At 38.5% G+C, this 24253-nt stretch overlaps 1 protein-coding gene across 16 annotated transcripts in view; it reads left to right on the plus strand.

Annotated features, from left to right (window-relative positions):
• The window catches only part of LOC102695139 (voltage-dependent L-type calcium channel subunit alpha-1D), a 116800-nt gene that overhangs the window by 72728 nt on the left and 19819 nt on the right, over positions 1-24253 (plus strand). For 7 of the 16 annotated variants that reach the window (XM_069189492.1, XM_069189484.1, XM_069189486.1 and 4 more), the window contains 21 exons: positions 434-494; positions 1282-1414; positions 2544-2673; positions 3857-3916; positions 5289-5395; positions 5855-5942; positions 6523-6630; positions 6720-6772; positions 7134-7280; positions 7570-7771; positions 9841-9999; positions 10554-10664; positions 13287-13370; positions 17609-17641; positions 18870-18998; positions 19693-19758; positions 19887-19978; positions 20480-20639; positions 21032-21159; positions 21743-21839; positions 22835-22937. In XM_069189492.1, the coding sequence (XP_069045593.1) occupies positions 434-494; positions 1282-1414; positions 2544-2673; positions 3857-3916; positions 5289-5395; positions 5855-5942; positions 6523-6630; positions 6720-6772; positions 7134-7280; positions 7570-7771; positions 9841-9999; positions 10554-10664; positions 13287-13370; positions 17609-17641; positions 18870-18998; positions 19693-19758; positions 19887-19978; positions 20480-20639; positions 21032-21159; positions 21743-21839; positions 22835-22937 (2251 nt within the window). Of the gene's footprint in view, positions 1-433; positions 495-1281; positions 1415-2543; positions 2674-3856; positions 3917-3997; positions 4058-5288; positions 5396-5854; positions 5943-6522; positions 6631-6719; positions 6773-7133; positions 7281-7569; positions 7772-9840; positions 10000-10553; positions 10665-12916; positions 13001-13286; positions 13371-17608; positions 17642-18869; positions 18999-19692; positions 19759-19886; positions 19979-20479; positions 20640-21031; positions 21160-21742; positions 21840-22834; positions 22938-24253 lie in introns of all 16 variants that reach the window. The other 9 variants (XM_069189485.1, XM_069189495.1, XM_069189487.1 and 6 more) reach the window with 5 other exon arrangements.

The raw sequence follows: 24253 nt of genomic DNA on the forward strand, positions 1-24253 counted from the left end.
AGGGAGCCCACATAGAATCAGACCTCTGTCCGGATAAATTGACCCTTGAAGCCTATAATTCTTGATTTTTATACCATCACCAGACCGGCCACCTTCTCAGAATCGGTCAGGTGACTGGGGGCAGCAGCCCGTACCCCACAGCATTCTGGGAAATGTGAATCAGACAAGGGTCTTCTTGTCTGAATCTACAGCCCGCTTACACTCCTGAAAAATATGATTTTACGTTATCCTCTCAGCAGAATCTAAACTTTTACTTACCCCCTTTCTTTCTTTCTGGCTGGTCAACATCATGCTCAAGTTAAAACCAGACAAACACATGGCGTGGAGAACTTCGTTAGCACAGACAGGTTTGACTGTGCACAGGTGTAACCGAGTCTGCCCTTATCAGGGTTCAACCGTGACCTGTTTTGTTTTTGGGAACGGATTATTGCAGGTGCCTGTGGATGAGGAAGAAGAGGAAGAGAAAGATCCTTACCCAGCTGAAGATGCTCCAGGTAAAGATCTCCTTTAAGGATGTGCTGCATCCCAGTCCATCCTCCTCTTCAGAATAAATCATCTCTTTGTGTGCTGGTGTGTAAGATGTACCATGATTTTATAAGGGAACTTTGAAAAAAAATCTCTTGTGGTGAATAGAGTAATCCCTTGCAATAAGCAAATTTACCTTACGCAGTTTTGAGTATCCATGTTGAATTTTCTGTATACCATTTTATGATAGAATTATATCAATGGCCTGATTTTTGTTGTATTATGTACTATGTACAGTACACCAGTGGTTCTCAAACTTTTTGGACCAAGTACCACCCCTGATCAAACCAAAGTATCCAACTGTTATTAAAATAGCAAATATGAAAACCCATCTCAAACTTTCTGAATCTGATTAAGTCAATTTTTAATTATTCAATTTTTAATTCTCACTTTTTCAGTGCACACAACAAATTTTCAGGGTCATCTGGGAACCACAGTTTGAGAACCACTGATGTACACTATTCATGTATAGGACCAACGTTGCATAGTGTAATAGGCTGAAAAAGACACTTGACTGCAAAGTGTTTCCTTCAAAGGTCCTAAACGTTCCAAATATAGTGAAAATAGCCGTTCCATTGTACAGTACAGTAGACACAGAAGACCATTGTGTTGTGTCCATGATGTAATACCAACAGGTGGTTTCTGATGCGTGTTCCTTGCTGTGCAGTTTTAGTCACGGAGCACTGTCTTAATGCTGCCGCTTGTGTCGGCACACTCCCAGTGCTCACGGATGAGCTCTTTTGTGCCGTCCTGCAGGTGAGGATGACGAGGAAGAGCCAGAGGTGCCCGCCGGGCCCCGGCCCCAGAGAATCTCTGAGCTGAACATGAAGGAGAAGATCACCCCCATTCCAGAGGGCAGCTCGTTCTTCATCTTCAGCAGTACCAACCCGTAAGTCTCTCGCTGGCGGCTCGTCCCACAGCAGGTCTTTCTCAACAGCTGGAGACATTCCTTTCCGATGCATTCAATTTGAGGACCACATGAGTTTATCAACGAGAGGAGGCCATTCAGCATAATCTAGCCTGTTTGGTACAGTCGCTAATAGCTCATTGACTGAAGGGTCTCACCCAGCTAGGGTATCTGCTTCAACAACACGGGGAGGTCGATTAATCCACTTCCCACAATGCTTTCATGTCAGGAAGTTATGGGTTTTAATGCACTTTGCACATTTGTTTAATGAAATCTGTAATTATTGTATTCGTTATTATTTACATACTTTTGCATAACCTTGTGCTTTTTAATAACACTCTAATTGAGCGTCTTAGTTATTTTTATGTCTTAGGACTGAAGGCTCCGTTTTGAAAATGCTGAAAAAAACGTATTTTCTGGCCTATTCTTATTGCCAGCAGCCATATCACTCTGCAACTCACAACTGGCAACCCACTGAAGCTAAGCAGGTGTGAGCCTGGTCAATACCTGGATGGGGGACCTCCTGGGAAAAACTAAGGTTGCTGCTGGAAGAGGTGTTAGTGGGGCCAGCAGGGGGCACTCACCCTGCAGTCCATGTGGGTCCTAATGCCCCAGCATAGTGATGGGGACACTATACTGTAAACAGGTGCTGTCCTTCGGTCCTGAAGGATGAAGGTCCTGACTCTCTGTGGTCATTAATAATCCCAGGGCGTTTCTTGAAAAGAGTAGGCTGTAACCCCTGGCCAAAATCTGCTAATAACCCTTACCAATCATGGCCTCCTAATAATCCCTATCTATGAATTGGCTTCATTACTCTGCTCTCCTCCCCACTGATAGCTGATGTGTGGTGAGCGTACTGGCGCACTATGGCTGCCGTCGCATCATCCAGGTGGATGCTGCACACTTGTGGTGGTGGAGGGGAGTCCCCATTACCTGTAAAGCACTTTGAGTGGAGTGTCCAGAAAAGCGCTATATAAGTGTAAGCAATTAATATTATTATTATTTCTCCATACTCTGCCTTTACATAAGAATTGTTGTGTATTTTATTTACCACAATGTGTACAACTAGTGTGCTGTATTGCATAATAAACCTTTCTGTTATGTGTTTCAGAATTCGAGTTGGATGTCATCGACTCATTAACCACCATATTTTCACAAATCTCATCCTGGTCTTCATAATGCTTAGTAGTGTTTCTCTAGCAGCTGAGGATCCCATTCGCAACTTTTCAGCTCGAAACATTGTAAGTCAAAACCAACCTTAAGGGCTTGACTGCTCATTTATAGGGTGTTGTATACATAACTGTTAACAGGTTAGTTTATTATATGAAAAGAGACATTATTCCTTGCATAACAGTTTCCTGCATAAGTGTAAATATTATCCTTTAATTTACAAAATTGATGTGTTGCACCATGTGTATGTGAAATGAAAAATGATTTTTTATGGTGCATTCAATATCGTATTTTTTATACTTACGTTTTATTCACATTAATCACAATTGCTTATAAACTTCCAGCTAATTTTTTTATTAATCTAATTTAAGAGGTATGTAAAAGATCTGTTTATTTTGTGGGGTTTTTTTGGGAGTGTATCCTGCTATGCCATTTCTTTACCTTTGTAGCTTAAGACTGTTGAGGCTTGGCTTAAAGTTAATCATATTATTCTATTTTGAAAGAAAACTTAAAACCCTGCATTAAGACTATATAATCCCACTTTTTGCAGTGAGATCTATTTGAAGTGACTTATAATACAGTGTTTTTGCAGAGAAGGAAGCTTTAATGTAACAGTATGTACTATAGAACAGTTGTGGGCGATTGTTTGAAACCCACTCACAACCACAGCCAAATTGTCACAGAATTGTGAGGCACAGGTAGTTGGATTGATGTCATGAATTATATTGTCTGAGAATTTGCCTTCCCACATAGAATAAATGTCCTTTGTGAGAAATGCTGATCTTGGACCACTTTATAGTTTGTATATTGCTTAGAAACTTCCAGCTAATTTGGTGGATATCAAAAAGTGTTTTTCCAGCTAATATCAATACTGTGAAGAAATGTCTTGTCTTCTCAGAACTTTTTTTATAAATTACATTTTAATAACGTGATAAAATCAGTTTTGACAGATTTTCCTCAGATATTCTGTTGCTTTTTCTGCAGTTATGTCTTTACTTTTTAAGAGTAGGAAGATCATACAGTAAAGTGATTCAGGCAAGAAAAGGAGGCATTTGTGCTTAGCACAATGTGAGAGGATCTGGGGATGATAAGAAGTGTGAAGGGAATCTTATTTCAAAACGTGCATTGTGAGTTTACACTGGTTAGAATTAAGTTGACAGGATAGTAGCTTATCTAATACTAGGATAATATTGTAACCTTACTGTTTTGCTTACTGCACTGGACTTTTGTTAAACATCTATATTGCTTTTCCAGATACTTGGTTACTTTGACTATGCTTTCACGACAATCTTTACTGTTGAAATCCTGTTGAAGGTAATGCATTGTTCCCCCATCTCTTGTGTTCTGTGTAAAGTGCTTATGCAATAATACTTTAACCATTTGATTACTTTTCAGGTCCTAGGCTATGCAGATTATGTCTTCACTAGTATGTTTACATTTGAGATCGTATTGAAGGTAACACCTTTTTGACAACGGGAGCCTTGTTGCATTATCCTCGTGTGTCTCCTGCCATTGAATGGAACCTGGCTTGTCTTTCTTTTTCTTTTACCATGGCACCTCTTTTAAACTAAAATCAGGAAATCATTATCAGGCTTAACATTAAACATCAGTGTGGTTTTAATATACTGTGTGTGTCCTTTCTAATACGGTGCACTGCATTAAAATTGTCAATCCAAATTTGTTTTTTTTCAAATGAATATAAAAGAAACAGACAGTATCATTAAAGTAGCATGCAGTGTGTGAATTTGCCGTGCCCACAGTACAGTCCATACTAACGCAGCTCTCCATGTATATTGAAGTGCGTTATGTTTTCCAATTTAGGAAGGAATAAAAAAACAGATTTTTTTGTTTTAACTGTAGTCGGGTTTATAGCGTTGACAGAATCATTTGAAACCTGAATGCAGTTAAAATCACACAGCACTCCATTTTTACTGCTGTTTAATAATAAAAGAGGGAGCAAGAACCATGTGCTTTCCAGGAACTTTATACATGGTTTACTATGCTATCCTAACCGGTAAGTGCATATAAATCATTTCACAAAGAGCGCTGTGCAGTACAACCTCCTTAGCAGAACTTTGCTGATTTGCATTTCGTATCAATATAATGTCAGTGACAACTTTAGATATACTGAAACTGAATGAGGTTCTACTGCAGAAAAATAACAATTTACATGCACTTGTGGACAGATTCCTTGTCTTTTATTATTTACAATGCTTTGCCTTTTTTTTTTTACTTTCCAAACCGCTTGCTGAATTTGTACTTCTATATTTTCCTTCCGAGAACTCTATACCTCATTTGCGTTTATCAAATTACAAAAAGTGCTATAATATCAGTGTACATGAATGTGACAGTAAGGGATTCATTTTATTTGATGCTGTTGCTTCGGTCACTAGTGCATTTCCTTGCTTTGTTTTTCAGGTGGCAACAAACTGCACGTTTTATTGCCCTGAACCATGCTTTGAATATTGAGCAGATTACAAAATAAATCACTTACTACTACATTCATGTCAATACAGCTGTAGATTTGGCATTTTAGCTCAGAGCTGTTGTCTTTACTGTTATGCATTACCCTGCAAAGGTGAAGGTTCTGTGCTTTTATTACATGCGTGTCAGATCTAAAGCTGATCTTATCAAGGTATGAGCTGCAGACGGATCTTTAATCTTTTCGATCTGTTCCTCCTTTCAGATGACAGCCTTTGGGGCTTTCCTTCACAAAGGGGCTTTCTGCAGAAATTATTTCAACTTGTTGGATTTGCTGGTAGTGGGAGTTTCCCTGGTGTCCTTTGGGATTCAGTAAGTGTTTCCGTTTCCATCATCATGCCTGACTTTCATATGATTAAAGATGATGATAATTCTTGTGGGTAGACGATTTCCACATTTCTAAAACAGCAGTTTTAGAAAAAAAAAATTTAATAAAATAAAACCATGAGATGCTGAAACAAAGTTAAATATTGCCTATTTGCGTCAACAAAACAGAAAATTGACAAAGTTGCTAAACCGCTAAGAAGTGGGCTCAGAAATGTGAACTGGAGACACAGGATGCGCAGGTTTTTCTGCTGTTTAAAAAGGTCATTGCTACCGTGATGTGCTTAGAGCTCAAACAGTTCATAAACACAAGACTTCGTTCACATCCCCACGAGAAAGATTTCACTTCGATCAGCGCTGGAGGTGGCTGCTGTTGCATGACCGACGCCCCGGCCAGGGAGTGTTACATGGAAAAAGAGCTGTAACTGTCTTGTGTTTGGCTCTCAGGTCTTCTGCCATCTCGGTCGTGAAGATTCTGCGAGTGCTCCGCGTATTGAGGCCCCTGCGAGCAATCAACAGAGCCAAAGGCCTCAAGGTCCATCCTCTTATGTATTGCCTAGTCTTTGTGATAGTGGTACTAGTTCACTCAGTTATTTTTTGCTAGTTTATTTGGCTGGACTCTTATTCGAAGTGACTTGCAATTGGGCCCAGGTGCACAGCTGGGTTTTCTTGCTGGAATAGTTGCTCAAGGGAACGACAGCGGTGTCTCTTCTCGGATCCAAAGCCCTCAACCACTGCTGCCTACGTGTTTAACGTTCATTAGTCCAACAAACAATCTCTTTTAGTACAAGCAGCTAAAAAAAAAGAGTTACATGCAAAGCAACAAAAAAATATATTGTGCAGTTTAAACAGCTGTCCTACAGATGCCATTATAAGCTTTTATGGAAATCTTTCTAAAAGAAAGAAATTAAAGATTGTCGACTTTGAAAGATACTTGAGTTATTATTTACGTAGTCATAAGACAAAACAACACTTTGATTGCCCCATCTGTTTTTTTGTAACCTCGTGGTCTTTCACATTATGGTTGAGACAGTAAGCGCTGTTGAAGTGTGAGATTTTCATTTCAACTTTGCATCTGAGCACCAACCTTGTCCTGCTGTTGTTTTTCTCCACAGCACGTGGTCCAGTGTGTGTTTGTTGCCATCAGAACCATTGGTAACATTATGATTGTCACAACGTTACTGCAGTTCATGTTCGCTTGTATAGGAGTACAACTATTTAAGGTAACGTTATTTTTTTAACAAGATATCATTAAACGACCTTGGTGACTTCTAAGGGTCTGTAGTTTTAAAGTCCTGTTTTTATATCATAGGGAAAGTTCTACCGTTGCACAGATGAAGCAAAGTCCTCTCCAGAAGAATGCAAGTAAGTTCAACTTGTAAGTTTCATAATTAGTAAATTGGATTATGGTCAGAAAGAGTGGCATTGGATATCTACAGAAATGACCAAGTCTGGAGGTCCTTCACTTCTTGTCCGGGATGGCCATTGTCCAGAAGGTTTTGTAGTTTTCTTTATATCATCCAACATCTTGACAACTGTAAAACTGGCTCAATCGACTCAGTACACAGTGGAACAGGACAGTTAGTCAAGAGAACTGGCCGGCTGGCACAGGTAATGTGCGTGTGACAGCCCTGTTATGTGGTATACTTAGAGCATTTGTACTTGATTTTTGCTTGTGCAAACCCGTCTTTGTTCAGTGTGTATAACTTTATCCTTTCTTCAAAAGGGGGACCTACATTTTGTATAAGGATGGCGATGTAAATCACCCAATGATCCGTGAAAGGATCTGGCATAACAGTGAATTTCACTTCGACAACGTCCTGACAGCCATGATGGCCCTCTTCACTGTCTCCACTTTTGAAGGCTGGCCGGCGTGAGGGTTTTTCTTTTTATCTTACCCCGTTTGATTGCCATGTGGCCTGGTTGTCCTTTAAACACGCTGAATCGTTTTGAAGAAGTTAGAAATTCGTCTACTTAAAACAATGCAACACTTTCTTAGTCGATGGATTCTGTGGCACTGTAAATGAATGGGTGCATAGCCAGGTCCTCTAATGTTTGAACCACAGTTTTATCATGATGTAGAAGACAGTGGCAACCTTGACTTTACGGCCCCCGTGGGCACCTCTTTTCTTCCGCCTACCCCTGTCGTTTATATCTTCCAGGTTGTTGTACAAAGCAATAGACTCTAACGGAGAGAATGTGGGGCCTATATACAATTACCGTGTGGAGATATCGATCTTCTTCATCATCTACATCATCATCATTGCCTTCTTCATGATGAACATCTTCGTGGGTTTTGTCATCGTCACATTCCAGGAGCAGGGAGAAAAGGAGTATAAGAACTGTGAACTGGACAAAAACCAGGTCAGTAGCTGAATCACCCCATTTTGTAACTGTCAGCCATGGGTTGGATGTTGAAGGTCTATAAATGCTATGCACTATGTGTAAGATAATGTCCCTTATACTTGTACTGCAATACAATTATTATTTTTTTTGCAAACACTTGAAAATCCCCATCAGGGGGGGGCTAAATATTTATTATGGAGAAAGCTAGACAGAGACATTGCCTATCCCCTTCTTTTTCTGTGTGTACAGAGTGAATTATTACAGAGTAATACAGTAATTCACTGTACCAGTTTCAAAAAGCCTGCTATAAATGTATGCAGCAGAGTATAATGTTATCTTGCTGTATTTATATGTGACCCACTCCTCACAGATGGTAATATTCCCTAGCAAATTGGCTCCACCTGCTGTAATCACTCATATTTTTACTCTTCTTAAGTGTCTCTGCAATTGTCTTTCCTCTTCTGTTACCTTGAGCTGCTGCATCAACACCTTCACTCACTGTTATAGCCCTTCCTTGTTCTTCCTCTGGTCTTCATCAGTTACTAAATCCCTCCCGTGCTCAGGTGTTGACCTGCTTAGAGTTCTCTTCTTTACCAGCTCCACTTTCACGTTTCGGATTTTCTGCAGCGTTCCGATCTGCTGTCCAGCCCAGCAGACGTCCTCTCCCAGACCGTGGTCCTTCCACTTACCTCTTCAACTGGCACTTGTAGTTTCTTATTTTCAAACTGTCCTGCTGATCTCATGCTGTACAAAAATCTCATCCATGTCCATCCATCTCATCCAATGTCTATTCTCATTGCTACAGCCTTGTTAGATCCCTCCTCTCCCTTTATCAAATCATGTTGCTTCTAAGCTATGCAGCCTTGATTACTGCGCATTGTTGTTGGTGCATTTCTTGGAGGGTTCTCTATGCAAAAAGGTAAAATTTTTGAATTGGCAAATTTGTTGCCTTTTCTTTGTTCGTGAAAGTAGTATCTGTATAGTGGTTCAAAGTTTGCGCTGGCAGTTTGATATTTTGGTGACCTTGGCCTTATGACTTTTATTCTCTCTGCCAAGTGGGATAAAAACAAACCAGTATTTCAGTTAGTATCGCAGTGATACTATTGCTCAATATTTGTGTATAATTAAGCCTAATGTTCTTGACCTGTATGTTCTAAAGTTGCTAGGTGAGATTAGTTTGATAAACTGTGTCTGCGCTATCAAAATATCCATCGGTTCCTGGATACTACGAAATGTGCGTCAGCTGTGTTCTGATAAATCAGGGTCAGGATTTTTTCTGATAAACATGTTGTCATAACAAAATGTCTAGTTAGGGTGAGACAATACTAGCCTGCTTTTTAAGCACTACTTTATACTTTTCTTATATTGCAGAAGTATACATACCTGTATTTCTGTCTAGTTTTTGTGTTAGATAACATCCTGTTCTGCCAGAAATCTTGTTTATACCTTTTGCAACAGATGTACATTTGTTTAAACTGCAATTGATCGTTGCAGGGTAATTATTGCTGGTTTATCTTTTGAAGTAAGGGTGTTTTTAAACCCTATGGTCATGTAATCCGCAATGACAAGGAAATGCAATATTAAGCAGCACCAGTTTATGTATATAAAACATTTTTAAAGTTTCTTAAAATCACAAAAACACAAAGTTAAGCAATATTTAGTAAGTGAAATTCTGAATGCTTTGTATAGAAATTTCCAACCACATACTCATTAGGAGGTGAAGTAGCACACAAAAAGTTCTATGAATATAACCCTTCATCTCAAATGCATTATTTAAAATAAAACAGGTGTTAGCATGTTCTGGCTAAAATTTCACATTTTGGGGTTAGTAGCTTTAGTTACATTCCAAGATCACTGAATTTACTACTTTTAAAAGAGGCTTTTAAGAGACTACAGTAGGAGTCTCCCTCGTGCTGAAAGCAGCATCTTAAAACTTTACTTTTCTTTCTTCCAGCTTCCTCTTGACTCAAGGCAGTGCTGGTTTTTGATTATGATGGCCACCTGCCCCAAGCGATCATGTTTGGGACGATCTGTGGCACAGAGATTGTGAAAGGTGTGTAACGTGTTGCTCTTCTAATCCCTGACAGCGTCAGTGTGTGGAATACGCTTTGAAGGCTCGTCCGCTTCGCAGATACATCCCTAAAAACCCTTACCAGTATAAGTTCTGGTATGTGGTGAACTCTACTGGATTTGAGTACATCATGTTTGTCCTCATCATGCTCAACACACTGTGCTTGGCCATGCAGGTAAGAGCTGTTCTGTGCAGGGGGGGCTGTGCTTACCGCTACCTTTCCTACTGAGTTTTTAAGTCAAGCAGTCTTCGGGTTAGGCAGCGCCTGTGTATCTGTAGTGGATCACAGACACCTAGGAGCTCGTAGAATGCCCAGCTCATCATTTCATATTATGTTATATGTATTCATATTTTTTATATTTGATATTAATAAGCTTTAAGAAAATGTCTTCTTCAGGTAAGAATGTGTGCAAATAAGTGTATACCTACCACTGCTGGCGATTGGATGTTTAATTTGGGCAATCATCACGCTTTAAACAAACATGTTTAAGATTTGTTTTGTAAGAAAAAAAATATAACCCACATGTAGGAACTGGGAGCCCACAGCTCAGTTTTTAGTGTTGGAAAACATGAGTATGGCAGCACCTCTGTAACTCTGCAGTGCTTAATATTCTAAACGGAATGTTATTTCGAAAAAAATGCAGCTTCATTCCTGCTAAATTGAGTTTTCTAAAGCAATCAATTACCAGAAAATAATTATCATTTGAGCTGTTTTCTTTTCCCTTTTAGCACTATGGGCAGTCGCCTCTTTTTAATTACGCCATGGATATCCTCAATATGGTCTTCACAGGAGTCTTCACTGTGGAAATGGTTTTGAAACTAATAGCCTTTAAACCAAGGGTAAGTGATTTCTTCATGACTGCCTGGTGGCACGTTATAGACACTCACACACCACAAGTTGCTAACTTTTTGAACTTAAACGAAACCTGATGGACCCGGAGATGTAATATGCATTTTGTGCTTTTTCTACTCTAACAGCATCTAACACTCTGAACTAATATCCATTGATTTTTACATAGTTTGAAGACTATGTTAAATGGCTAAAACGTTTTCAACAGCCAGCTCTGACTGGGATTCCCCCAGCGGCGCCAAACAACTAACAGGCAGTGCTGAGTCTTCATCTCTGAAAAACAGTGATTCCTGAAGCCTCTTACTGACGTTGCTACTGACAAAGAGACGCTCTGTAAAGCTTGTAGCGAGTCAGAAGATGATTGGCTCCCTGGGTGAATTGGTGGTACATAAAGCAAATGACAGGATCTTTTATCCAGAAAGTCAAATCTTGAACAAGTGGTGATTCCATAAAGGGCAGGCATATAATTCAAAAGTATCAGGCGACAGCAGAGTTTGAAGGACTGGAACCACCATAAAGGTTTACATTCCCCCTTAAAAGAAAACAAAATGTGAATAAAATGTCACAGTCCAGTTTTGGCCTTATTTATTTGCCATTCGGAATGATCATCTCTCATCTGCTCATATTCAGCTCTTTGAAATGGCTTGTATTAGTCAGCGGAGCTCAAGTCCTTGTCCGAGTACTGGGGAGATGAAGTTGACTGAAGTGTCTTCTGAAATGTACACAGTTGAACCATACGCCAGTTTTATTATTTTATTATTGCAAGCTTTATTATTGAATCTATGGTGGCATCCAGTGGAATACTGATGCAGTCGCATTCTCGTGCAACAATTCAAGGGGCCCTGGACTGACTCAAAATTCCTTCGTGATGCCACTTGTTCTTTTATGCACCACCAATGGAGAATCCTTGTTGCAGTCAGCTAATGATATAATCCAGATTTAAACCAGGGGTGTCTGGATTACAAAACCCACTCAGCGTGCTGGGTAACTGGCTTTACAGTGTGAGACACTTGGGAGTTTTTCTTATTTAGTATAATAACATTTTTTATTGCTTTATGTGTATCTGGATACTCCTTTAAAAGGTCAATTTTAGTTATTTCTTAGATTACACTGTAGTATTGTCAATTTTCAACCCAAACTCTTTAAGTTTCTTAACTGCAGAAGAGATAATGACAATCATTTCAACATTTTACAACAGATTTTTGTGGAGAAAAAGGACAGATGGCCAGTAAGTTAACCTGGACTGCTTGGAGTGGGTGGAAATTTTTATTCTGCATGAGATGTGTAGGATAAAGTGACTTGTCCATTAGACAATTCCCCAAGTTTCCCTTAAGAGGTCTGTTTATGATCATATACAGTATATAAGCAATTATATATAGACTTTTTTCTCCTTGGATTTTTTTAAATGCAGTCGCATACAAATTAATGTTACCCTAAAAATATGAGTAAAATGTTCTTGTTCCAACAAGTTCTATAATAAAACACAAGGAAAAAAAGAATAATTCTCTGCCAGTGCAAGTGAGATGCACTTCCTACTGTAACTGCACTGTTAATGAGATCAGATGCATACAGTTATCACGCTTGCAGAAAAACGAAGCTGTCCTGAATGTAGTAACATTACGCATACAAGATGACAGTTCCACTCCATTCCTTGGCCCCAAAATGTGCATGTCAGATGTTTGCATTGCGTCATCATCCTGCTTTAGTGTTACCACTTCATTAACAGCAGAGTGGTTTGCGTTTGCTTACATCCTGAAAAGAAATGAAACTTTTATACAAAATTTCAAAGCCAGACTGATTTTTTCCTGGTTTTCTACTGTATGTGTGTAGCCCATAAGACGCCCTGTCAGTTTAATGCATACAGGCATTGTGATTTGGTTTCAGTTTTGATAAAGCCCTTAAAGAACTGCACTTTGGTGACTAACATGACTGAACAGTGCAGAGAAAGTCACCTAAGAAATATTTAAAAATACATCTTTGGATCTGTCACATGAGAAGTCAAACAGATGGATGCATGTGTTTGAGTTTGTATATGTTTGCATATATATACAGTATGTGTATATATATGGATTTCTTTTTTGGGATGGGGGCAGATATTTGTTTCATTGAAGCATGCTTCTGATTTAATTAGAAGGGGTCTGTGTCCTTTTTCAGTGTGCACTCTCCCTACCTATTTGTTTGAATTTCTGTCCACCCTCCCTTATCCCACAACCCCCCATCTACATCTGGCTGCTTTGTGTAGGGTTATTTTGGAGATGCCTGGAACGTGTTTGATGCCCTCGTCGTTATTGGCAGCATAGTAGACATCGTTCTCAGTGAAATAGATGTGAGTATCCCTCACCCTGCCCCGTTCTTCCTTTAATCTACTCACCCTGTCCTGGACAAGTCACTGGGCTACAATTTTCTCATCTCACAACTTTTCTTCCTTCTTTTTTTGAGCTAAACTTACAGGCATTTGGAGAGGGCAGTCCGGCTAGACCAAAGAGAGACCCACTGTACTGCTGTATCTGTGAATCCTAATGCCTTTTAACACCTCTTCTTAACTTTTTTTCTCTTTTTCTCTGCCCTCTCTTTCCTCTCTTTCTGCTTTCCTCGGTTGTGTGAACTAACAGCACTATTTTACTGATGCATGGAACACTTTCGATGCCTTAATTGTTGTTGGTAGCGTCGTTGATATTGCTATCACAGAAGTAAATGTAAGTATATTTTAGTAATATTTTTGGAGCTTTTTAAAAACAAATATCCCCAAATAATGCCTTGTTATGTTACTCCCTACACTGTATAGATTCCAGCATTTTTACAGCGACATAAAGGTGTGATTATATTCTCCATGCAGGATGGATACATACTGAAATATTAATGTACAGTAAAAGCAAGAAAAATATCATTTTTTAATCTCAATATTTTTTTCAATTATCAGTACTTTTCATCATACAAGGTTCCAAAATGTTGAATGTTTTAATCTTTCATAGCTTCTGTTGATTTTGATTGTGAAACTTGAAGCTGTTTGTTTCTTCTATCACTTTGGCACTATCCCAGTCATCGTGCACTGTAACCCACAATTATATAGTGCTGATGCCTGTTTGCAGGGAAGATAGCATCAAACTTGCATCAGTATCGGTTTAGTGAATTTTATTTATTTGAAATACCGAGAAAGAAAACCATGCTGAATGTTTAACGTCACTGTTTGTAACGTCGCGTATATGTATTGGTGTTGCATATTTCTGCTCTGTTTGTAAGGTCTGTGTATTTAATTGTGCAATTGTGCAAGAACATTCTTCATTACAGAAAATTGTCTGTCAAAGCATTCATACTTGTCTCTTTTCTGAATGTTGGTTTATCGAGTTCCAAAGATATTTGTCTAATATTTGTTCATATCCATTCTATCTTCTAGAAACTTGTAGAGGCAAGTATAAAGGAAAATTGACATTTTTGATGTGCTTGTAATCTGCTTTTTAACAATTATCTTAGTGGAATTTTACACCACACACACTTTAATGTATTGTTGGTCATCTAATGTTTTATGGTCTTGAGCAAAGGCAGTGATAAGAATTAAGAAGTTGTATTTGCAAACAAACATTTTTAAAACACATTGAAATTGTGCTCACAATGAAAATATAGGAGTAAAAAAACAGATTGTTCAGTTGAAAAGTTAGGATTCTGATAGCTGCAGCTCTTGCAAGTGTAGAGAAGAGGTATTATCATGATATAATGATGATAATGATTATGTACAAGTATATTTACTTTCTCAGACCTTAAACGTAAAAATATTACATAGTTTGTGCAGTAACAGCTCACTTTTTTTCCAAGACTGGATAAAATTTTGGATGACTGCTATGACAGTAAATGAACTGGTTTTCTGCATGGTCATTTAACATCACAGATTGTACTTAACAATTCTTTTTAGCTTCAGACAATTTGTCTTCGATTTAATTAAAGTTTTCACAGCCAGATGTTCTCATTCACTTAGCACATCTTTACCAACACGTACAGTATAATTCCATTCACTCAGTTCGTTCAATAGTGCCATTATTTTTTTACCACAGCACATTTTGAATCAAAAGAACAGTGATACAACTGAACGATTATATCAAGGAGACATGTGAAGGGCATGAAGAAGCCACCGACAATAACAACAGTGAGGGGCAGACTTTAAAATTTTCATTTTTTTCCTGCCCACCACATTTTTGTAGACACATGAAGAAGTGTACAAACATATTCACAAAGCTAATTTTTTAGCCTTTTATGACTTCTTGGGACTCTATTTTTGAGGTGTTCTGTGTTCTAACTGAAATGGCATGTCGGAGCAGTGCTTGTGGTTTTTCTGTCCCTGGGTTGGTGTACAGTACGTGTTTGTGTGCAGGAGTGATCACAGAACCGTTCTCACAGGGTCTTTCACTGCATAGTGCTGTTGAGCCCTTGTGCACAAAGCAGAAATACTCATTTACTGTGAACTGCGTGGCAGAGTAGCATAGGAATGCAAAACGGTGAATTACAGTTCAACGTTTTGAAGTAGGCTCATTTTTTTATATCTTTATTCTAGGTGTTTTTACTTTCTTGAGTGAATTTTAGTGAAAGGCTTTGTGACTCATCTGGTCCTCCCCATCATGGATAGGACCTCTCCCTTGTTGCCACATGCCTCCCATCTGTTATCACATCAGACCTCTGCCTCTAATCTTTAATTCATCCGTCCCTTCTCCCTTTTGGTGAAGTCTGCATGATGCACATCCTTGCTGTGTCAAAGTGTTGGATGTTTTGAGTTTTTGTTGTTGTGTTTTTGTGTTGTTGTTTTGTTTTGAAGCATTCCACCATGTATATTTGTAACATTCATTTTGTGTTCCCTGAACTCACTGTAGATGGCTTTGGGTCATCCACTTCATTCCCCTCCGGTCAGTGGTGTGAGTGGAATTGGAGAGCGTGCAGTTTCTTCCCTTCTTTCAACCTCTTCCTTTTCAGCTAAAAAGAAACTTGGACCTCTTCCCTTGCATGTCTTTGTGTTCTTTTGATGTGGTTCCGCACAAGCCCTGCTACTAAGACTGCATCGTAATTGGTGTCTTCTGTGGCAGCATATCTTGTGAGAAGCCAGCTTGCGTTCTGAGTTGTGAGAAAGGAAATTGCGTTATGAGTTGCACATTTATGTCTGTTCTTGTTCGTGACAATGTGGTTTAGCCAAATTAACAGTGTACCGCAAAATGAAAGTTTGGTGTTCTTCTGTCCTTCTGATCATTTCATTTTTAAATCCTAAAGATCTCTGTATTCAGAACATTTACTTGGTGACAGATAAAATTGAGGCACTTTAGAGATTGCCTTGACTGCCAGACAAGGCAAAACAACTTAAGTTTTTTTTTCTGTTACATGAAACATTGTACACTCATGAAACTGATGCACATACTTTAAAAAGAAGCCAATTTTAATCTGTGCTGCTCTAACATCTCTCTCTGGAACAATATAGTTTTGGCCAGCAATGGGTATTGCTAGTTGGCTAGTTGTCATTTTAACTCTCTCAGTTTCAGTTGTGTTATTGATGATGATTCTTGATGAGGATATAAAATACCAAGTTTTTAAAAGGTTTTTCAACTCTGACGTATTTGGCTTCTTTTGCTTTTGTTTTTCTGTAGTCAGCTCTTTTAGCTTAAGAAGATCAAGTATAGGGATCAGGTGTGTAGCATTCAGTCAGATGCATGGGACACAGGAGTGCTAGCATATGTTAAGCCTTCAAGCAAACTGCTTACTCTTTACCTGCACCGATCTGCATAAACAACCCAAGTCTGGCACTTTGGCGGTGCTTAATTGACATATCAGAATTGCATGGATTGCTGCAATGCAAAAGAGAACATCTTCATCACTCAAGTGTCTTGCGTGGAGTGCTTGTCTGCAATGTGTCTGTGCCTAAAGCATGTTTCATACTGTAAGTGTTTGACCTGGTTTTCTTGTAGAAAAGACCTTGATTCTAGTATACATCTTATGATTTATACTCATTATCATTTACATCTCACTCTGAAAAGGTACAGTACTGTACTGTATGTAGCAAATAATAGATTTTGAAATTTAGACAGTACGTAATGTAATTCTCACTGAAATCTAAAAAATCTGATATTTTAAAAATGAATACAAAATTTAAGCATAATATTCTATCCAAAAAGTACTCTGTGTTTTCGAAACCTGGTATTTTAATGAGTACATTTGTTTTTTCCCATTTCAAAAATTTGATTCACTTTTGCAAGTCAGTCATGTTCATGGTCTGCGTTTCTCATGGATGTCGTGTCCTTTATGAGCAGTGTGTATGCAAAAAGTGTTTCGCTTTATTTAAATATTGATTCACTCAGAACAAAGTACCAGGATTTGAAAATCACTCATGAAGCTGAACTATGTTTTTTAAAACAGTTAGGGTTAATAGGGTTAATAGGGTGTAATAGGGTTACAGTAATCGAAACACTCCCAAAGAATACAAGGGAGCTAGACATCAGAAAAAGGAGGATTTGAAGGATTAATTATAACTATTTATTTGATGTCCTCGTCACTTGCCCACACCAAACCAATTGTTCTGCCATGTTCACATTTAAATTGAAGGAGTAAATATACTTATGTGTAGTTATTTGCTGTGCAGACAGCATTAACTAGTGCGACTGGCAATACAGAATATGGCCTGATGCATATTTAAAATGCTTTTTTAAAATACCGTTTTAAGGTTTTAGTTTTTTACTTGGTGTAAAATGGAAGAGGGAATTTATTTTCTCCAAGCAGCTGCAGGGTGGCATGATCCGTACACATCAGGCCATCTACATTATTCCAGTATACTATAGATGCTTCTGATACATTGTCAGTCAGTAATTAAGACAATTGCATTCCATGAATTTAAAGAGAATTTGTTTAATCAATTACTTCTCCAGCTCATTTCACCTTTCGCCATTAATGCAGCTCTTTAATTTTAAAGCCAACAGAAAGTCCCCCAGTTGGAGAGTCTGGGGTAAGGCTGTCCACCTGTTCCCCTGCGTCAGTTTTGTTTTCTGTCAGCTTAAGATTTTTTTTATGTTTCTTCACCTGCTCTGACCTTTTTAAATTTTAAGTTTTTTTTTCCTTTTGAGATTTTCCTTTTTTCTTTTTTTTTCCAAGTAGTTGAATTTCAAGACGAATGCGGAAAAAAAGTAGTTGGTTTTTCCAGTGGGCTGGGAGTGTGAACAGAAATCTTCCCTTCCGGGACCTTTTTTAACCCTCAGAAATGCATGATCCTGGAGCTTCCAATGGTTCATAGATAGGGGAAGTGTCTGAGCTTATCTCGGCATGTTTTACCTATGGAAAGGGACCCATGCTTGTGCAGATTAATGCAACTAAGTATGGAGAGGTATACAGCATGCACCTTAATTTCCCTCTTTTGTCTCTCTCCTAGCTTTAAAAAGCGCTAACACTTGGTAATGCTTAAAAATATACTCTTTAGTTACATATCAACTAATGGCACGTACTGCATGAAGGTCAAAAGTTTAAAGTGACAGAAAGCTTTTCTTCTGTGAATTGGATTAAGTACTGATCTTATTCGTCCTGCAGTTCAATCGCAGCAATCCTTTGGTAAATATGTGTAAATTATATTTACCTGTTCATGACATTATTACCAATAACCTGCTTATACAGGTAATCAGAGGAAAAGTTTCTCTATTTTCTAAAACTTGCTCATGTTTCAGGTCTCACGCAGGTCATTTTAAAGTTTGCCTAGGAAGTTTTGGGCGTCCTGAAACTGCGTGCACAGAGCATTGATCAAGGTCATTCTTTGGTCTTATGCGTGAAGTGACACCACAACAGTTCTTCATGCATATTAGTTCATATGTACCTAATTACATTACTTTATTCATTAGGATGCAATGTCCTTGAAAGGGGGCTGTTTTATTTGGTCTAGTAACAGACCAAAATTGTACCGCCTTTTACAGGACAAAAAGCAAAGCACACAGGTTTCTGTGTGGAGCCTGAAGTGTGGCTTGTGTCAGGTGTGGTCCTTACAAGACCAGCGGGCAGTGACAGCACTGTAACTCCAAAGGCACACACAGTTCATGCTAAGGCATGCAGAGGTCATACTGTCGGGGCACGTGCAGCATGTCGCAGGTTTTCTAGCTCACTTGTAAAGCATTACCAAGCTCTGTCCCTGGCCCCGGGAGCTGTGCATGCCTCCCCTCTGTTGGGAACTGACGGCGGCTCACTCTCCCCAGAACACCGAGGACAGTTCGCGGATCTCCATCACCTTCTTCCGCCTGTTCCGCGTGATGCGGCTGGTCAAGTTGCTGAGCCGGGGGGAGGGCATCCGGACCCTCTTGTGGACGTTTATAAAGTCTTTTCAGGTGAGTGGCTCTCCTGCTTTGAGGTCTGACATCATAGAATGGGTCGCCTTTGATCCTGCACCCCCCAACGAAAGATGTCTGTTCAGCTGAGGTTGGTGTCTCTTGTGCTCGTGTGCAGTGCTGTCTCCTGGGAGGAGAATGTTCTTGTTTTTGTATTCTGATTGCTACAAGCCGAAATTAATGAATATGGATTGTCTCCAATAGTTATGTCTATATCTCAAATTGGCTGTCCATTATTTCCAGTGGTCGATGGACAGCCTATTATTCGAAAACAAGTACAATTGTTTTAACGGATTACCGATTTAAAATGAGTGATTTTATATGTTGTGCTCTGTTGGCATTTAAAATAATCTGTAAATATTTGGGGCGTCGCAAAAGCTTCTATAAGAGAGGTCCCTGAAATGACTTTATCTTAAGCAATCAGCTTCTGGTTTAAAGTATTCTCTGGAATAAAATTAATCTCTAGCTGTACATACTTCAACATCTTCATTCAAAAGTGCTGCTTGTTATTTGTTTTTAATCCATGAGTGCCAATATACATAACTAAGCATTGTTGGTGCAGATCTGTCTATCCAATATGACCCTCTAATGCCAACATGTATACTGTTTGTGTATGTTGCAGTGCAGTACTGAAAAGATGTTATTCTCTTTTGCTTTCCTGATGATTGATTTTTGTTTTTCATTTTTCCCCTAGGCTTTGCCATATGTCGCTCTTCTGATTGCCATGTTGTTTTTCATCTATGCTGTAATCGGGATGCAGGTATTTGCAAAACGAAAATATGTCACTACTTAAATGAGAGAGTTTATAGTTAGCCGCATACTATACGTCTAGCGCTCACGATGGAAATTACTGATGGAAAAATAATAAATGGAGTGTTTATTTCACAGATTTTTGGGAAAATCGCCATGGTAGACAACACTCAGATCAACAGAAATAACAACTTCCAGACATTTCCACAAGCAGTACTTTTGCTTTTCAGGTTAGTAGTCTTAGTAGGTATAAAAAAACACTATGAATTTATTCATGAATACTTTATGTGATTTATATCATTAATTAATATATTTTACATTGTAAAAATATATATAATATTATGACATTTTATATAATAAATTCATAAATACTGTATATAATTTGCACGACTGTGATAAGTTGTGAAAGCTGAATTTAAAATTGAGGGAACACTAAAAATGTCATCAAAACCAGCCCTTTACTAATGAAGTGTTCAAATCTTCTGGAGATTGTACAAATGAGATGGACAGGTTCAGGCATACAGGTAAGAGTTAATCTGTGGACATTTCTGCAGGAACAGCAGGTGTTATCATTTATTCCATCACAGTCACATTTTGCACTGACTGAATGCAGTTAGACAGATTCCCATAACGCATTTGCTTTCACAGACATGGGGACAGCTCTTGCCTGCCCTGCACTGCCCCTGTCCATTGGCGCAGCTGACTGAAGACGGGCTGCTTGTGTCTTTCAGGTGTGCAACGGGCGAAGCTTGGCAAGAAATCATGCAGGCATGTCTGCCAGGCAAACGCTGTGACCCTGAATCCGACTATAACCCCGGCGAGGAATTTACATGCGGCAGCAACTTTGCTTTTATTTATTTTATTAGTTTTTACATGCTGTGCGCCTTTTTGGTAAGCATGGCGTCGTGTGTGAAAAATGTACAGGCTTCATATACAGCGGCTTTTAACTGTCTCTTTTATTTCTGTCTTTACTTTTGGCGAAACTGCTCGCCAAGCTTATGTTTTGCCAGGAAGTGCTTTGCGTTGAGTAGTTTTGGTTGATGTCTAAAATAAGTCAAGCTTTTTCACAGCTACCAAGGACAGTTGGATTTGCTGAATGAAATGATTGAAAAACAATTTGCTCAAAGTAGAAAGCAAAAGATACTGTATATTGCTGTAAAATACTATACCTTTGCCATTTCTTAAAAGCAGTAGAATTAACTTAATTTTGTTATTCTCAGAAAAGCTGGGTTTGCGTCAAACTTAAATCTGACCTAATCTAATGAGTAATAACTTTATTTTAGATCATTAACTTGTTTGTTGCTGTCATCATGGACAACTTTGACTATTTGACACGTGACTGGTCCATACTTGGGCCCCACCACCTGGACGAGTTTAAGAGGATATGGTCAGAATATGATCCTGAAGCAAAGTGAGTAAGAAAGTGGACTGAACCGATAAAGAATGGAAAAACCCTGACCGGAATTTGTGGAAAACATTTAGAGGGAAACGATAAATATAAAATATTACATAAATAATATAATATTATGAATATTGATATAAATAATATAAAAATAAGACTGAAATAAAAAACGTAACATTCTTACATAATACTTTGGAATCATTGTTGTGTAGTTAACTGCATGTCATAAGGAGAATTTAATCTAACTATAATAGTATTATTCTATTCAATAGTAAATTTTAGTTGTAAAGGTAAGCTTAGAATCCACATAAATACATTTGAAGCAGAAATTGACCAGAAGTGAAAATCAACCTGGGCAACATAAGAAAATCTATCAAAAAAAGAAGGGGCTATTTGTGTTCACAGCATCAAAGTAGTGTTCACGGAAGATAATGAAAGCATTGTGTTTCTGTATTCTGTTCTGAAGGAATTGCGCTCTTATAGGCCCCTATATTCTCCGTTCACATTGATAGCTGTTTTGCGAATTGCTTCACTGCTGTGCTCCTGCCTCCTTTTGGCCAGCTTTTTAAACATGATGCTCTTTTTTTTACAGGGGCAGAATAAAACATCTGGATGTAGTCACTCTGCTGCGTCGCATTCAGCCTCCGCTGGGCTTTGGCAAACTATGTCCACATAGAGTGGCTTGCAAGGTAACAGCATCAACACCTGTATTTTGGTTAGCCGATTTCTTTGGGCCCTGGATGTTGCTCCTACAGTAATTATGTACTTTGATCACCTTACCGCTGTTCACCCTAGAGCAAGGTGCTGCCTTTTGAGTGCTCCAGTAGAAAACCATGCTCTTTAATTGGGTATTGTCCAGGTGGTAATAGTAAATTAAAATTCCTTGTTAGCTGCCTTGTCTGGTAAAATAAAGTTTTATTTATTGTCTATATATAGTGTATGTATATACTGTATAAGCACGTGGTGCTATTGGTTCCAATACAGCATTTTTCGTGGTTTTATTGTTTCTCAGTATAAATTGGGCGTACTCTATACAGTATATATAGAGATGATCTGTTGTATGGTTATAGAAGAGATCATAAAAATAAAGGCACCAGATTTGTACAGGGCACATTGATTTGATCTGACAGAAACGCTCAGGGAGAATTATCACATGGGGGCAGTTATATCAAGTATAAGAAAACCACTCAGGGGACTGAGACAGAGCCGAGTTGTTTTCCGGGAGACGCTGAGAAGTGGAATCACTCCGGCAGCGCAATCACAATCTCCAGCAATTCCCAACAAATCCGTTCTGACGGCCTGTAGTGTTCCAGGGACTTTGGCAGAGCTACTGTCATCAACATTGTATTGATTTTTTGACAGCTGTCTAAGTGACAATAAACAAGTACCCTTCGGTTTAGACACAAGTGCTAATTGTGCTACTTTTGCTTCAGTGTGGGTTAGAGAATCCATTGTTGCCACAAGAGAATGTAGTTTGAAGATTTGTCGGTGATATAAAAAAGGGTTCACTTGATTGTTGCACTTTTTTTTCTTGTTAATCTAGCTAGCCACCTCTTTCTGTTAAGACATAACAGAGTGAGTGAGATGTGCATCTTTTAGGAAAGACAATGTTATTCTGCTCATGGTGCTTTGCTTCTCAGTAGAGGGGTAAACTCAATGCTACAGCTCCTACTTCTTATTTCAGAGGTTAGTTGCCATGAACATGCCATTAAACAGTGATGGTACAGTCATGTTCAATGCCACCTTATTTGCCTTGGTCCGAACGGCACTGAAGATCAAAACTGAAGGTGAGTGAGCTAAGCCTGTTATTCATCTATACAGTACCAACACTGTGTACTTTCACAGTGGAGCAGATAACTTGTTGATTCTCTCCTGTCACTTTTGTTCTCCCGCTGTCTCTGTGATCTGCCTTCATATCTGTTTCATTTGAGCAGCGTCCATAATACCTATTTGGGTGCTTCTGGATATCTCAACCCAAGACAGGCCTCTAGAAACAAAGGCCTCTTAAAATGGACTAATTATGCACTCAGGAGCTACATTCTCTCCTTTTAAACTAGTGTTGTGAAATATTAGATAATATTACTACACAATGTTATTGCATAAACAAAAATGTAAACAATACTTAAAATTAATCTAAAAAATTGTTTTGTTAAAAATTGTTTTGTTGGGGACAAAGACATCCCACATTTTTTTCTTCTGCATACAATTATTGTTTTTTTCAATGCACCTATATACCGCATCATGGTAAAAAAAATCAAACCTAAAAATGAAGCAAATACAAAGCAGTGATTTTTTTTTCCCACATACAGTAAAAGGTTGGTGTTCTTTCCACATGATGTGATGAGCCAAAGCGTTTCTTGCAGTTAACAGACCTTTGTGAGCATTGCATGAGGTTGTGATTCCAGTTCCTGAAATTGCAGTGTGTAAAATTAGAAATTCTAATACAGACCTAACAGAAGAGCCTGCTCACTCGTGCACATGATTTCTCCCAGCTGCATGTTTGATGAACATTGATGGGATAAAACAGGTGTTTAGAGTAAGTTGAGAATTCATTTTTCATTTGTACTTCACCAAGCACTATAGGTCTGTGTTGCTGTGCACATTACTGGAGCAGGTTTTAATTTTTTTTTTCCTGAATTCAAATAATCATTTATCCATAAGAAGTTCTGAAATAATTTGTGACAGTTGCTCATGATCATTAAAGATACTGAAGGGAAAACAGTTCTCAGACTGGTTATTAATCTTGGTAACAGAATAAATTAATTGACGGTATTAAAATATTTTCCGAAAATAAGTCCGAACTTTGTGAAAGTACTATATTATCGCCATGTTGTGACAAACCCCTCCTTTTCACAGTTTGTGAGAATTGTGATGTGAAGTGGCCCTTTCTCCTCACTAGTCACTGTTATGACTAATGTAATGCGATGTACAGCGAATAAGTAGTTTAGTGCAGCAGACATTTCACTACAGAAATTTTCCTGTAGTAGTGATCTGTAGCAAATGTGCTTGATCTAAAGCATGTTCTTTATTGCAACAGAAATATATATTTTTTTTAATTGTTTATTTGGGATAGGACGTGTATTGACATTTTCTCTGCTTTGGA

Source organism: Lepisosteus oculatus, chromosome 4, assembly GCF_040954835.1.
Source record: "Lepisosteus oculatus isolate fLepOcu1 chromosome 4, fLepOcu1.hap2, whole genome shotgun sequence".
NCBI lineage: Eukaryota > Metazoa > Chordata > Actinopteri > Semionotiformes > Lepisosteidae > Lepisosteus > Lepisosteus oculatus.